The 15,866-nt window shown below is 39.7% G+C and overlaps 2 gene segments (V, D, J or C); one reads left to right on the top strand and one right to left on the bottom strand.

Moving 5' to 3' along the window:
* Window positions 1-1,342: 1,342 nt before the first annotated feature.
* LOC120743062 lies at window positions 1,343-2,017 on the bottom strand. The segment is given in 2 exon segments: window positions 1,343-1,670; window positions 1,854-2,017. Coding segments are annotated over 2 exon segments (360 nt in total).
* A 1,722-nt stretch (window positions 2,018-3,739) lies between these two features.
* On the top strand, window positions 3,740-4,983 carry LOC120743058. The segment is given in 2 exon segments: window positions 3,740-3,890; window positions 4,582-4,983. Coding segments are annotated over 2 exon segments (471 nt in total).
* The last annotated feature ends 10,883 nt before the right edge of the window (window positions 4,984-15,866 follow it).

A 15,866-nucleotide genomic window follows, 5' to 3' on the forward strand; every position in this document is an offset into this window, starting at 1 on the left:
AATGGTGTTGGAGCCATGGGTGGCCACACAGTCTGAAGTGTAGAGGGAGTAGAGCAGTGGCGAGAGGACACATCCCTGAGGTGCTCCTGTGTTGATGGTGATGCTGTTGGAGAAGCACCTGCCCACCCTCACCACCTGAGTTCTGCCAGTGAGGAAGTCCAACACCCATGCACACAGACGGCTGTTAAGTCCCAGATCCCTCAGCTTTGTGAACAGTCTGCAGGGCACTATTGTGTTAAACGCTGAACTGTAATCAACAAACAGCATTCGCACATAGTTACCCTGTTTCTTGTCCACGTGGCTGAGAGTGGTGTGTAGGACGTGGGCGATGGCATCCTCTGTGGATCTGTTGGATCTGTAGGCGAACTGCAGCGGATCTGTGGTGTCTGGGATGGAGGAGGAGATGATGTTCTGCAGCAGCCTCTCAAACACCTTCATTACTACCGAGGTCAGTGCAACTGGCCGGTAATCGTTCAGGGATGAGGGTTTGCTGTTCTTGGGCACAGGGATGATGGTGGATCTTTTGAAGCATGTGGGGACCACGGCCGGTGATGCCGTCTGGCCCCGCCGCTTTCCTTGTGTTCACTCTCCTCAGTGCCGCTCGGACGTCATGCTCCGCGATGCTGGTCACCGGGCTCTCGCTGATGACGTCACTGTCCTCGGTAGTCAGGCGGTAGATAGCATTAGCCGCCTCGCTAACCTCGAAACGGGCGTAGAACCGATTCAGCTCGTTGGTGAATGCAGAGTCGGCGTTGATCGGCGCAGTGTCCCTGGCTTTAATTTAATTTATCAACATTTATCAATTTATTAATTTATCAATATTTATCAATATTAATTTATTAATTTATGATTTAATAAATCAACTGTGGTCGTGCATATTTTGTTTGAACTCATAACTTTAGTCATGTGTTTTGACATAAAATGTAAACTAGAAATATTTAATTAAAGGCCAGTGATGATTCATTGGTCTTTAAAAAATGCTTTATATTTGACTCTGTACTGAATAATTAAATATCGAATACACTGATGAAAACTTAAAAAATGTAAAAAAATAATCCCTTTTTTCTCAAAACAGAGCAGGGAAGAGTTGGAAAGTTTTTTTTAAAAAAGTATTTGATAAAAATGTTTGAAAGAGATCAAAGTAAATTCACTCCACAATGGTTTAATATACCAAATGTAAAATATATGAAAAGCAAATATTCAAAATCTAAACTGAAATTATTTCAGTGTTATTTTTGGTAACTTATTTGTTCAGATTGTAATATTTCCACATTTAAAAATGTATATTTTATGGTGTATTGTGTAACTACAGCTGTTGATCAGTTCCTCTTCAGCTGTTTGAGGTTTTTGTACGGCGTTGTATCACTGTGTGAGTGGGTAGCTGTTACGCTGCTGACAGTAATAAACTCCTGCATCTTCAGTTTGAACTCCACTGATGATCAGAGTGAAGTCAGTCTGAACTGCTGTTGCCCGAAAACGATCTGGAACTCCAGACTGACGAATTGTAGTATCAGCTATCAGGAGTTTAGGAGCTTTCCCAGATTTCTGAAGGTACCAGTTAATGTCATCACCTATAGATGTACTGGATTTACATCTGATAGAGACAGTCTGTCCTGGAACAACAGACTGAGCTTTAGGAGTCTGAGTCAGGACGATTTCTGCTGATGAACCTGAAAACATGAAAAGAGGAGAAGTTTAGAGAAAGATGACCAAACATTCGAGGATCATTTCTTTAACATGGAGAACAGATGGAGGGTCAGTGCTGCTGGTTTCAGAGTTTCTCCATCAGAGCAGAACATCATTGTGGTGAACCTGGCTGCATGCTGAAGCAAAGTTTTCACAGAGAGTCTCACCCTGAACAAGGAGCCCCAGGGTGGCCAGCAGTAGAGTCAGTGACATCATCATTGTGCTGCTGGTGTGTGAGTGGCTCTGAAAGGCCTGGACAGCCACTGATCAACACTGGCCTCTTAACAGCTGTGAGCAGAGAGGCAGGACACATATGCAAACACACAGAGTCAGTCATCTTTCCTCATCATGTCATCCTGTGTCATGTGACACGTTCGTCCTTTAGTTAGTGCAGTGCTTTTTTGTTTTACTTTGTATTTTTATTTATTCAATTTGCGTTTAAAAGGTTAAACTTGACCAATTTTTCTTTTCCAATTTCTTCCATCATTTACTTTCAGAGAGTGTGTGATGACTCATGCTGTGGTAGTTATGAATATAAATAATTATTGAAACATATACATAAATGCATTAATTGTTACCTTTCTTGAAAATGTATCAGCCCTGATACTACAACCCCACACACCACTGCCAATCCATAACCTAGTAAAGACGTAGTGTCGATCTGCAGGACCAGCACCCCAATACAGCAAGTCTGGATCAGCTCTCTGTTTAAAAAGTTCTCATCTCTGATCCTGTCCTCAAACTTAACAAAACTAAATAGAAAAAGGTTATTTTGTCTGTTTTGCTCTTTTAAAGATGACTCTTTCTTTAGTTAATCGATTTTGTGAGCCAAAGATTTTCCAGCTGTTGAATATTAAAAAGCTTTCTCACGCTGTCAGCGTCATATCAATAAATATAAAAAAGCCAAGATTTTACTGAAGAATGCAGAGGAAGATGTAGATCCTTTTCATAAATGAAGACTTCAACGACATCTATATTTGTTCTGAGTGATCACTACTGTCATTAAACTTTTCAATCTTGAGTTGAGTGAGCTTTTCCAAGATGACAGGAGGAACTATGTGTCACGGCTGAGCAGCCGGTGTGTTTGTGGAGTGGACCCAAGTGCAACCACAGAAGAAGAGAGAAGTTTAAACAAAAGGCGAGCCCTTTATTTGGCTGGAAAAACCCCACAGGAATAAAAAAACAAGGCAAAGCATACAGGGGGAGTAAACTAAAACTACAAGCTAAACTGGGAAAAGCTAGACTATGTCAGCTATAACAAACTGATATGAGTATGATTAGTAGGAGCATGCAAGAAACTATGACGAGAAAACATGAACAAGGCCTGAACAGAATGATGAAATACGTACTTTTAACCTGACCTGATGTGGGGGACGGAAAACAGACCTAATACCCACAGGAGGTGATCAGGGAAAGTGGAAACACTTGGGAAAACAGCTGACTGGAATACACATAATGATGCCACAGGGAAAGAAAACACCATGAACATGGGAATACTAGACTCTTCAAAGTAAAACAGGAAACTTGGAGAGACATAGACATGATAACATATGATAGACTAACACAGAAAACAGGAAAAGACTCACAAACAAGGAGACTTAGGTGGTAACACAACTAGGCTAAACTTCAATTAAACCCTGACTAAGAATAACACCACAAGAACTTCATATATTTTAATATAACCTAAGAAACCAAAAATACTAAATAAACTCAAAACACAGGGTCACAGACTCAGCCCCTGACACTAGGGATCAGTTAATGCTTTAATGAGGACGGAAATTATGTGAAATTATGTTTTTACAATCATTTGAGCTTAATCTAAATGTCAAGGAGATTTTGGGCCGATGTGTTAGACAGAGCTCTCCGTCTGCATGATTTGGGAGAAAGGGCCTCATCCCTCCAGTACAGTTCAAAGTCTTTGAGAATCAGTGCCAAGGAGCACTGAAGATGTTCCTTTCAGTGGCAACTAGACACTAGAATGTTTTTTAAATGTATATATATTTCAATTTATCACTGCAATAATTTCATTTTTTTAGATCAGTTGGTAAAACTGAAAAGGAAGGAGTGAATGATTTTGTTGAGTTTGTTTGTCTCAGAGTCAGAGAGCCGTGTCTCTCTACAGTCAGAGGTTTTTGTACGGCGCCTCAATGAGTTTGTATCACTGTGGTGGACTTTTGGTGGAGGAACCAGACTGGATGTTGGAAGTAAGTTAATTAAACTGTGTTTATTATTAAATATTGTATCATTTTATTTAATACTTATTTGTTAGGCTGCTTAGATGAGAGAAAAATACTTTTTTATTTAAAATAATTTAGTTTTTGATGTTTGTCCTTTTTACTGGACTAATTCAGATGAGCTCTGCGAGTTTCTCTTGTTGAATCTACATTTCTGTCACAGTAAAATATATGTAGACAAGAGTAAACTTCATCATCTTATGATTAGTTAGTAAATTTCCACCACATCAGCTGCTGTTTGGATGAGTTAAAGTTTGCTTTCTGATGTTTTTATCGTGTCAGATGTTTCAGATTTAGTTTGAAATCATGTGAGCTGTTCAATAACATTTCAAATCTATATGAATGAGTAGCTGCTCTGTGCTTGTGTCCACTCATTTCTTCAGTCGTCCATGATTTAGACTTCTAATCATTTTAAAGCCAAACTTCTGCTGTAAATGTTTCCACATCTGCTTCTTTTATTTCCAGTGTAGTTTGAACATATTTCAGCTCAAACTGTGTGATGATTCTCTCTGTGCTGATATGCATGAGAGGTTTCTTAAAGGGAAGTGAAACAATGTGTGAGTGAATGACTGGTGGAGCAGAAAAAACACCTGACAGAAACTTCTTAACGGAGAAATTCAAATTGTGGTTCCTGTCCTCTAAGCTGATTGGTGTTTCCTAGGTGATACCCGCCCCGCCCTGAAGGTGCTGGGTCCCTCCAACAAGGAGCTGGAGCAGGGGAAGGCCACGCTCATGTGTGTGGCCAACAAGGGCTTCCCCTCAGACTGGAGTCTGTCCTGGAAGACGAGCGACAGCAGTGGCAGCAGCAGCATCAGAGGGGAGGAGAGCAGGACTCCTGGAGTGCTGCAGAATGACGGCCTCTACAGCTGGAGCAGCACCCTGACGCTCACTGCAGACCAGTGGGGGAAGGTGGGCTCTGTGACCTGTGAGGCCACCCAGGGCTCCCAGTCTCTGGTCTCAGAGATACTGAGGAGAGACCAGTGTTCCCAGTCCTGATGTCAATCACTGAGTCTTTCATGCTGTTTTTCCTCTTTCTCTCTGTTTCTTTTTGTTTGCAGATTTTAAAAAAGCATCAAACAGTCATGTTTCCATCTCATAATGGCAACAATCAGAGCAACAATCTCCTCTAGTTTCATCCTTTTGTGTCTGTTGTAAAGCTGATATTTCAAACTCTTAAAATAATAAAAATGTAATGAGAAAACATGTTCTTTGACTCTGTGAGTTTAATAAATGCACATTAAAAAATTAAGATTTTGTAATATTTGTAAAACCAGACCAAAATAAAAATGTAAACAGACACATCAAGTGTAATGTGCAGTGAAAATGGTTAAATATATTTTTTAATCCACATATTAAATATTTCTCTATAAGATGTTGAGGTCATGTCAACCATAGATTATCTGTGTGCTCTTCATAATTTCTAGTCTCAAAGCTGTTTTATGATCTACATTTTAATCTGATCTAAAACCTAATAAGTAAAATTAAAGAGCAGGGTGTCATCTGTATGATTAAACAGAGATCATTTAAATCAAGTTTAAGTGAAGATTTACTGAAGTTTGATTAATGAACTATTTGGCAGTGAAACTCTGACGAGGCAACAAAGCAGAGAAGAGTCTAGAAGCTGGTGGTGGCAGAGGTGAAGCAGGTGGAGACTTAGCTGAGGATCTCTAATTGTCAGGATGAGGTGGAGATAAGGAGATTTAAAGCACACAAAACAGAGGCTGAGTAACTCACAGAAGGCAGCGAGACAATAACTGGACTCAAATAATGACGACAGAATTGAGCTTGAAGTGGACATGATGTTAAGAACAGACTAACAGAACAAACACAGGAATGCAGGCAGATGAGAGACTACAGGTCTGCTTTAATCAACTTATATAGAAGTTAATCTCTTCTAGTGTTCACAGCAAAATGAGAAACTCACTTCACTAAACCTCTTAACACAAGAAAAAGTCCACGGTCTGTCAGGAGGATGATCACATCTTATTTTCAGTGGTTTCAGATTTAGGTAGGACTTTATATTAATGTCACACTTTTAAGCATTAGTAAGATATTATTTAAAGAGAAACTTTTTAGTTCTTTGTTCTGTCTACATTAATACTTTGGAAACTGACTAAATAACTTTAGGTTTTTACAACAGTAACAGTGATTCGTTTGTGCTGGAAATATCCAAATGAGGCTAAATCTTCACTGAACACATCCCCTACAAACACTGTTATAACAGCCTGCTTGATTTGTTAATCAGCAGAATATCAGAATATTATAGACACTAGTTGTGATGTGACTACAATGATTTTCTGGATTTGTGTGATAACAAGGACTGCAGCTGAGCTCCACAGAAGGATCAGTTTAATATTTAACAGCTTACAAATAGAAAAGAGCTGCTCATCAGTGCAGAAACACTGACAACAGTATTTGTATTTCTAATGACAGCTTGTTATATTTTACAACTTGGATTAATATAAAAATCTTTAATGAGCAAAAACAACATTTTTTTCTTTGTGGACCTTCCAGCTACGTCTTTTCATCTGAACTTATTGTTATAAATGTAGAAACTAAGAATGAGTCAGACTGATGGGCTGCAGAGAACATCAGTCATCTAAAAATAATGTTAATGTGTTAAACATCTGGAGCCAGTGTTGTGTCTGTATTCTGTGACTCATTAAACATTTATCTTTTTATTCGGGGACACCACTTCATTTCTTTTTTCTTGTTACTAACAACGTATTCAATAAGTTTATGAATGTTAAACTGTGAGTGCACACAAATGAAATTCCACAGTAAATATTAAAGTAATCGTTCCTCCCAGTCTTTTAGTTTGTTCTGCAGCTGTTGCTTCAGATCAGTTCCTCTTCAGCTGAGAGGTTTTTGTACGACAGATTTTCACTGTGTAAACAGAGTGTTTGTTTTTGAGCCTCAAATTTATGTTTAGATTATTCAAATTAAACTTTATTTTTATGTTGAGCTGTATGATATTTATTGATTTTATTTTCATATATTTTAACATAAAGGTCTTATTTTACTGATAACTGTTAAAATTTAACAAATCATAGATGATATTATGGTGGTTCTAGTATGGAATGGAGGTCAAAGGTCACGATGAGTTTTCTCTATAACTATTCGACTTGTTGAACATGTTGACTGATTTTTACTTAATTTTTAGGGAAAAGAGAAAAAGAAACTATTTTTAGATTGGAAGCAAATGTGTGTGTGTGTGTGTGTGTGTGTGTGTGTGTGTGTGTGTGTGTGTGTGTGTGTGTGTCCTCAGTGAACTGTATCAGTCTCTGCAGTATCTTCCAGCTGCAGCAGTCACTTCAGTTTCTGTTCAGTCTGACTGAGGGAGGTTTTTGTACGACTGTTTTTCACTGTGTGAACACACGCTGACTGTTAACATTGAATTCACCCAGACAGTAATAAACTGCTGCATCTTCAGCCTGGACTCCACTGATGGTCAGAGTGAAGTCAGAGTTTGATCCACTGCCTGTAAAACGAGCTGGAATCCCTGATTCTCGAGTGCTAGCACCATAAATGAGACGTTTAGGAACTCCTCCATCTTTCTGTTGGTACCAGCCTAAACAGTTGGAGCTATAAACATTCTGACTGGTCGTACACTTGATGTTCACAGTTCCTCCCACAGCAGAGCTCACTGCTCCAGGCTGAGTCACTGTGATCTGTCCTCTGGACTCTGAGGACACAGAGACAAAAACATAAAGCAGCTTCATGGTTTTGTGGGCTTCATTTCAGAGGGACAGATGTTGATAGAGGAGAGGAGTTTGATTCTCTGGACTTTACCTGTGAAGCAGCAGCAGAGGAGAGTCCAGATGAGGACGCAGATCAAAGTCATGTTTTTGATGAGGAGGATTTCTGTGGCTTCTGTTGTGATGAAGGACAGCTGTCAGTCATCCAGTGTTCAACTCTCAGGACTATAAACTCTCCCAGAGCACTGGAGCATGGTGCTGCTGATGCAAAGTGCCTCTCTATGGAAATCATCTGACTGACTCTGGACTACTGGAGTTCGTTATTATCAGGATATCCTAAAAACTGCCTGAAAAGTTGATTCAAAATTAAAGATGTGAACTGATAAGAATTTAGTGATTCAAATTCCATCATTGACAAATAATTGACTGATCGTTATTCCTTAGATATTTCCTTCTATTGAGAAAATATGTAAATGTGAGTTATTATTATTGTACAGCACTTTAGATTTTCTCAACTTTGCAAGTTCAGATTGTGTTACACTCCTACATGTTTATCTAATAGTGTGTGTGTGTGTGTGTGTGTGTGTGTGTGTGTGTGTGTGTGTGTGTGTGTGTGTGTGTGTGTGTGTGTGTGTGTGTGTCCTCAGTGAACTGCATCAGTCTCTGCAGCTCAGACTCTAGAGCAGTGTAGACGTGTTCTCTAGAGTGATGAGTCTTCTGCTCTGGATAACTGTGTTTGTCATGTAATTGATTGCACTTTTAGTTCCCCCCCCCTGAGGAATTGCCACCTTAACGTCATCAGGGGGTTTGCGTGCCTTAAAAATGGAAAATTAAAACAACAAAAAGTAAAATAAAATATTGCTAATCAGATTCTAACAACTAAAAACATGACATTTACCTGAGTTGGATGGCCTATTTTAAAAATATTCAAACCCAACAATAGCACTTCTCACTACTGCCAATATTACCAAAACTAAAAAGGGTAGGCCAAGTTATTAGAAAAAACAATTCATGTCTTTTCCTACAATTCTCAAATTAATTTGTAGAACTCAACAGATTTCTTCTTGTTTTAAGCTTATTTGTTTTGTAAGGAACTCAACTCTGTTTGCAGCTGTACAGCTCAACTCTCCTTTCTCCTTAATTCAACAGTCTCCTGTTTCCCTTTCCAAAAACTCTTACAGATTTATGAATATCCAAGTTATTTGTTATGGATTCCTCGTGGGCCAAGATCAGCAAATTTGATATTAACATTAGATTAACATTTATAAAATGTTATTATAACAAAATCCAAAAACTATTTTTAAAATTATCAAAATATTTTATCAACATGAAATAATGTGTGTTTCTGAGCAGCTGTCAGTTCAGATGATCATTTTTCTCAGTTCTTCTCCAGCTGTGTGAGGTTTTTGTACAGCGTTGTATCACTGTGTGAACGGTAAGCTGTAACACTGCTGACAGTAATAAACTCCTGCATCTTAAGCCTGAACTCTGCTAATAGTCAGAGTGAAGTCAGTCCCAGATCCACTTCCACTGAAACGATCAGAAACTCCAGACTGACGGTTTGTAGCAGAATAAATTAAGAGTTTGGGAGATTCTCCGTCCTTTTGAAGGTACCAGTTAAGGCAGCCGCCAACACTTGAACTGAGACAGTCTGTCCTGGAACAACAGACTGAGCTGTAGGAGTCTGAGTCAGGACTTTTTCTCCTGATGAAACTGAAAAAATGAAAAAGTGGAGAAAAGTTATCGAGATGATGAACATCCAAACATTAGAGGATCATTTCTCTAACATGGAGAACAGATGGAAGAAGGTCAGTGCTGCTGGTTTCAGAGTTTCTCCATCAGAGCAGAACATCATTGTGGTGAACCTGGCTGCATGCTGAAGCAAAGTTTTCACAGAGAGTCTCACCCTGAACAAGGAGCCCCAGGGTGGCCAGCAGTAGAGTCAGTGACATCATCATTGTGCTGCTGGTGTGTGAGTGGCTCTGAAAGGCCTGGACAGCCACTGATCAACACTGGCCTCTTAACAGCTGTGAGCAGAGAGGCAGGACACATATGCAAACACACAGAGTCAGTCAGCTGCAGCTGTTTCCTCCTCGGAGCATCACTCTTCATATTAACATTATTACATGTAGAGGGCACTGAATGGTCTGATAGTGAACTGTGATTTGTGGTTCTGTTATCTAGTTTTGTGTTTTTCTGTGTTCCATAGCAATTATTGATAATGATATTATTACACTCACTGAACACTGAATTACTTCTATTCATCTGCTCCTTAATGTAAATGTATAATACGCTAAGTCCATGACATCTCCTCAGTGAACTTAGCCATGGGGAAATATGGCTGATGATCTGTTCAAACCAAGGATCAGATTGGAGAAGAAAAGTTCTTTAAATGAATTTGAACATGGCATGATTGTTGATTTTAGACATGCTGTTCTGAACATTTATGAAACTGCTTGGATTTTCCCACAGTCTCTACTGTTCACAGAGAACGGACAGGAAAAGAGAAAATGTGCAGTGAGCAGTAGTTCTCTGGGCAAAAATACCTTGTTGATACCGGAGATCCAGGGAGAATGGCCAGTATACTGATTCATTAAAATACTCATCAAGATGTTGTTAAGCCAAACTGATCAAATAACGGAGGCCATACTTTCTAAACGTATTACAGTAGGCTGACAAAAAAGCCACATCTGCCTGTGTCAGATAACAAAAAGGAAAGAATGAAAAACATGGTTAAATCATTTGTGCTCATGAGTCCATGAACAAATTGTCTCATTCTGTAACATTTTTCAATCTGATATTCAGTCAGTGTAATGTGTTAGTGTCCATGTTTAGGCCTTGTATTTTAAAGCAGGTGAGAAATGCTACGAAATGACAAAGAAGGCTATTTCAAGGAAGACGATGCATCCATCCTGTCTCCCTTTGAATATTCCTCACTGTTCTGTAGATACTGCTGCAGACACAAAGAGCACAGATTTGCTTTTAGCAGAAGTATTGGTCATGTTTGTCTTCCACCTCTGTCTATGGTGAGACCAGCTGAGAAGATCATTGGAGCCTCTCTTCCCTCCATCACAGACACCTATTGCACCTGCTGCATCTGTAAAACGCTGCGAAGGACCCCACACACCCTGCAGATACACTCTTCACCCTGCTGCCTTCTGACAAGAGGTACCAGAGCAATCAGGCCCTCACTGCCAGAATGCAAAAAAGTTTCCTCCCCCAAGCCTGACACACACACACACACACCTTCATACACGACATACACGTATCTGCACATTCTCATACACAGAAACACGCACATCTCCATACATCAAGTTATTTTTTGCACAATCCACTGTCATTGTTGCACTTTTCTATTGTACTGTCTTGTGTCTGTATCTTTCTGTTCTGTCTGGTGTTGCACTCTCTTTGTTTTGTTTTGTTTTTGTTTGTTTTTTTCAATTTTTGTACACTTGCAGTTTATGTATTCCTGTTTTGATTTTCTGTTATATATGGTATATGTATCAGCATGGTCATGGAGGAACATTGTCTCATTTTACTGTGTACTGTAACACTGCATATGGTTGGAATAACAAATAAGCCACTTGACTGTATCTTCAGTGAACTGTATCAGTCTCTGCAGTATCTTCCAGCTGCAGCAGTCACTTCAGTTTCTGTTCAGTCTGACTGAGGGAGGTTTTTGTACGACTGTTTTTCACTGTGTGAGCAGAAGCTGACTGTTTGGCCAGAATTCACCCTTACAATAATAAACTGCTGCATCTTCAGCCTGGACTCCACTGATGGTCAGAGTGAAATCTTTGTTTGATCCACTGCCCGTAAAACGAGCTGGAATCCCTGATTCTAGAGTGCTAGCATAGTAAATGAGCAGTTTAGGAACTCCTCCATCTTTCTGTTGGTACCAGGCCAAACGGTAGTTGCCGTTAACATTCTGACTGGTCGTACACTTGATGGTCACAGTTCCTCCCACAGCAGAGCTCACTGCTCCAGGCTGAGTCACTGTGATCTGTCCTCTGGACTCTGAGGATACAGAGACAAAAACATAAAGCAGCTTCATGGTTTTGTGGGCTTCATTTCAGAGGGACAGATGTTGATAGAGGAGAGGAGTTTGATTCTCTGGACTTTACCTGTGAAGCAGCAGCAGAGGAGAGTCCAGATGAGGACGCAGATCAAAGTCATGTTTTTGATGAGGAGGATTTCTGTGGCTTCTGTTGTGATGAAGGACAGCTGTCAGTCATCCAGTGTTCAACTCTCAGGACTATAAACTCTCCCAGAGCACTGGAGCATGGTGCTGCTGATGCAAAGTGCCTCTCTATGGAAATCATCTGACTCTTATGTTGTGAGTCAGTTTGCTGCATTGACTTGGAACCAGTTGTCCTCTTAGAGTGAAGGGTCACTGAAAATGTATTAAAGTTGCTCTAAGAAGTCATCACTATCCCCTAATTACATATTTATATCCTCACTTTTTTGGTCACATCAAATGAGGGAATATGTTTGGGAAAAATAATTTCCATCCCTTCATTCCTCGTATACCAGGGAGACTCTCTCACATCAGCTGTTTTCTCTACATTTATGTCAAACTGATTTTTTTCTGTAATAAAGATTACAACTTTTAATTTGTAAATATATAAACTCTCTCATATTTGTATTTAGTCAGTTATTGCTTCAGATTTATTCTGGTCATGATTGAAAAGTACATGAAATATATTTTATAGCAGTGAGTAGCTGTAGTACTTGTTTCCTCTAATTCCTTCAGTCTCATGTATGATCCAGACTTTAAATGATCTCAGAGAAAAATGTTTCAGTAAGTGTTCCCATGTCTATCATGCTGTATAGTCCTGCCTACATGTAGGGGGAAGAATGAAGAAGTCATCACATAAAACCACATAAAGTCCTACCAGGACAAAGACAAGGCACCTGTCTGCTGCTTTTTCTCACATGTTTCTTTGTCTGAAGTTTATATATTAACATGTGTGTACAGCAATGTGAGTGTTGTGAAGCTCTTCATGTTTCTTTAAGAATATTTCAATCATTCTGGACTCTTGAGGATACAGAACAAGTTCATACTTGATGACAAAAACAACACATTCTGGAGCCTCATAGTTCTGCCTCTAGTTTCCTGTGATGGGTAGAGAACATCTCTGTATGTTCACGCCTTCAGTGGAAGCAGGGTGGACATTAGGTAAGGCTGCACTTTTTGCAGCGATCTCGTATAGAAAACTATTCCCCGCGTGTATAAAACAGGTCTGTGGCTCCAAACCGTAGTAAAGGGACCTCTTGCTAATACGTCGGGCTCGTAGCCTAAAACTAGCTTTACTTTGTTGTCTGGGGGAACTTTGCTAGCGAGAGACAGAGAGAGGCGCTGAAAGTCCACATATTGTCTGAATGTTGGTAGTGTATTGTCCAGTGTGACATGGTTGAAGTCACCCGAGATCACAATGAAGGAACTCGGGTGCTAAGTCTGTAACCGGGCTATGGCAGAGTGGATAGTGTCACATGCAGCTGTGGGGTTAGCAGAAGGAGGGACGTAAACAGCCACTGAGATGACATGACAACAACAACAACAACAACAATCTTTATTTATAGAGCACATTTAAAAGCCAAGGGCATGCCAAAGTGCTTTACATAAAAGAATAAAAGAATAAAACAATTAACACTATGATATCAGAGTCATATAAGTGTGGAATTATGTTCACAGGTAAAAACCACTAATAAGAGTAAACTATAGCACATAGCTATAGCAAAGTAAAGCTGTACCATCAAACACAGTGATAGAGAACATAGACAACGCAAGACAACGCAAGACAAACAGAAAAATTAATAGAATAACTCACTGCAAACAAGGCCAGTATTTAACTGGTAGAAAAAGCAAGTTCAAACAGATATGTTTTAAGCCGTGATTTAAAAGATTGAATAGAATCAGACGCCCGGATGCCAATCGGAAGATTGTTCCACAGCTCAGGTGCAGCTAGAGCAAACGCTCGATCACCTCTAGACTTCAAACGAGATCTGGGCTGAACCAACAATAACTGTGAGGATGATCTTAGAGCCCTCGCAGGAGCATATGAGTTTAAGAGTTCCTTAAGATAGCTTGGTCCTGTGTTATTAGTAATTTTAAAAGTAAGCAACAGAATTTTAAATTGAATACGAAATTTCACAGGCAACCAGTGCAGATCAGCAAGGACGGGAGTGAGTAAATTCCCTGGGCAAATAATACGGCCTCAGTCCAACAGCACACAGTTCAATGTCCGGGCAAAAAATCCTTTCTTTGATTGTTATGTGGGCAGGGTTACACCACCCCTTGTTAACAAAAACAGCAAGCCCACCTCCTTTTCACTTACCGCTAGCGATGCTGTCCCTGTCCCCCAAACAGTATGGAAGCCTTTCACGGATGTGTTATCGTTGGGAATGTCCTGGTGCATCAATGATTCAGTGAAACCGATCAAGCCACGCTCCCAGTATTCCCTCTGACTCCGTACCAGTGCTGAGAGCTCATCAATTTTAATTATTAATGATTGCACATTTCCCATTACAATAGACGGCAGTCACGGTCTGTACCTCCTCCTCGCTTCGAGCCTCCGCTGTCTCACCGTCTCCTTCTTTCTTCTTTTCTGTACTTGACCTCTGCATCCCCGATGTGTTTTTCTCCAACTTTCAGCTGTTACGTCGGCGGTTCTGGCCGGCTTGCATGTGTTTTACTCTAATTGAATAGTGTGCATGGTTGCAGTCTCCACAAGTTTGCATTTTTAGACGTTTCTTAAGCCCCTAGTGTGTTAGCATTATACAAATTTCCGATTGCTGCAACGTAGAGTTTGCCCTTACTATTATTTATTTTTTTTTTTTAGTCACACGGATTCACATTGTCAGAATAGAACATTACAAGATTGAAAGACACAAGTGGAATATATTTGTGTGTTTTGTTCAATTTTGTAAGTATTTGTAGTAAATCTGATTATTTAAAAATATCCTTTTCATATCCTGAATGTTGCAAGCTGTGCGTGTGAAATGCAGAGAACAACAGCTTCATCTGTTTTGAGGGCCAATTGACCTACAGATTGTTTTTGGAATGTGGTTAGTAAAAAACATCAATGTTTCCAGCGTTTATCATGGTGTCAATCAGTCAAGCTTTGGGAATGATGCTATAATTGCTACTATACCAACTTTTTAGGTTTATTTTGTTGAATTTATTTAACTTCACTTTCTTTGCCTTGTTTTGGTGTTTATAGTTACTAGTGTTCACAGTTACCAGCTGTCAGATACATAGAAACAGATCCTGGTGTTATTTGTCTCTCAGAAACAGTTCATAACTTCCCTTCAACTCATTCATGTCACCTAAAAGGTAAACCTGTTTCTCCATCACCAGTTCAGCTCTGATGGTTCAGTAAGGACATCTCCTGGTTTCATCTTCATGTTTCCCTCTCACCACATATCCAAACCGACATCATGACCAGCAGCTTTACAGCTGTGGCTCCAGCAAACATCAGCTGATATTAGAAATTAATATTAAATAAATTCTAACAACAGCTGATCAAGCTTAAATGTGCTGCTGTTGTTTAGCGAACATCTGCTGGTTTCCTTTTTCTGGCGCAAAGTGGGCGATAAACAAACAAGCGAGAAAAGCCGATCAGCTGATCATTGATCAGTTTCATGATTGAAGTAGAAACAGGGGTGGGGGGGGGGGGATGACAGAAGAAGAGGCAGCTGTGCAGCAAAGACACAGAATAACTCCAGCTTCATGTCTTTTTTTCATTCTAGCTGAAGTACGGGACAAACTGCATTCCTTTTCACCTCAATACCATTTTCTTCTGTTTGTCTGTGATAAGATTGTTTTCAGAGCCATTGCCCAAGCAACGGGGCGGGTGCATCCAACCTCCTCAGCTGTAATTGGTCCAGCCCAGAGTCCATCATGACACACTGGCCAATCCACTACCTTTCTTTTAGTGATGGGACTTCCGGCTCTTTTTAGATAACCGGCTCTTTCGGTTCGGCTCACTAAAAAGAGCCGGCTCTTCAGGTTGTTTTGTTGCTTTAATTAATTTATTATTAACAATAATATAAAATTATGCACAAAAGGAATTACTAATGTAAAAAAAGTGGTTTTATTTATATGTTTTTATATATAAATATATGCAGTGGCCCCTAGAGACAAAACACGTACAAAACTCCAAAACACATTTCTAGCATGAACTGAACTTCCAAAACAGAGCTACCTAGATCACTTAAATTACACAATTGAAAGCATGTGTGTATT

This window comes from Simochromis diagramma, unplaced genomic scaffold, assembly GCF_900408965.1.
Source record: "Simochromis diagramma unplaced genomic scaffold, fSimDia1.1 OVJJ01000298.1, whole genome shotgun sequence".
NCBI classification, from domain to species: domain Eukaryota; kingdom Metazoa; phylum Chordata; class Actinopteri; order Cichliformes; family Cichlidae; genus Simochromis; species Simochromis diagramma.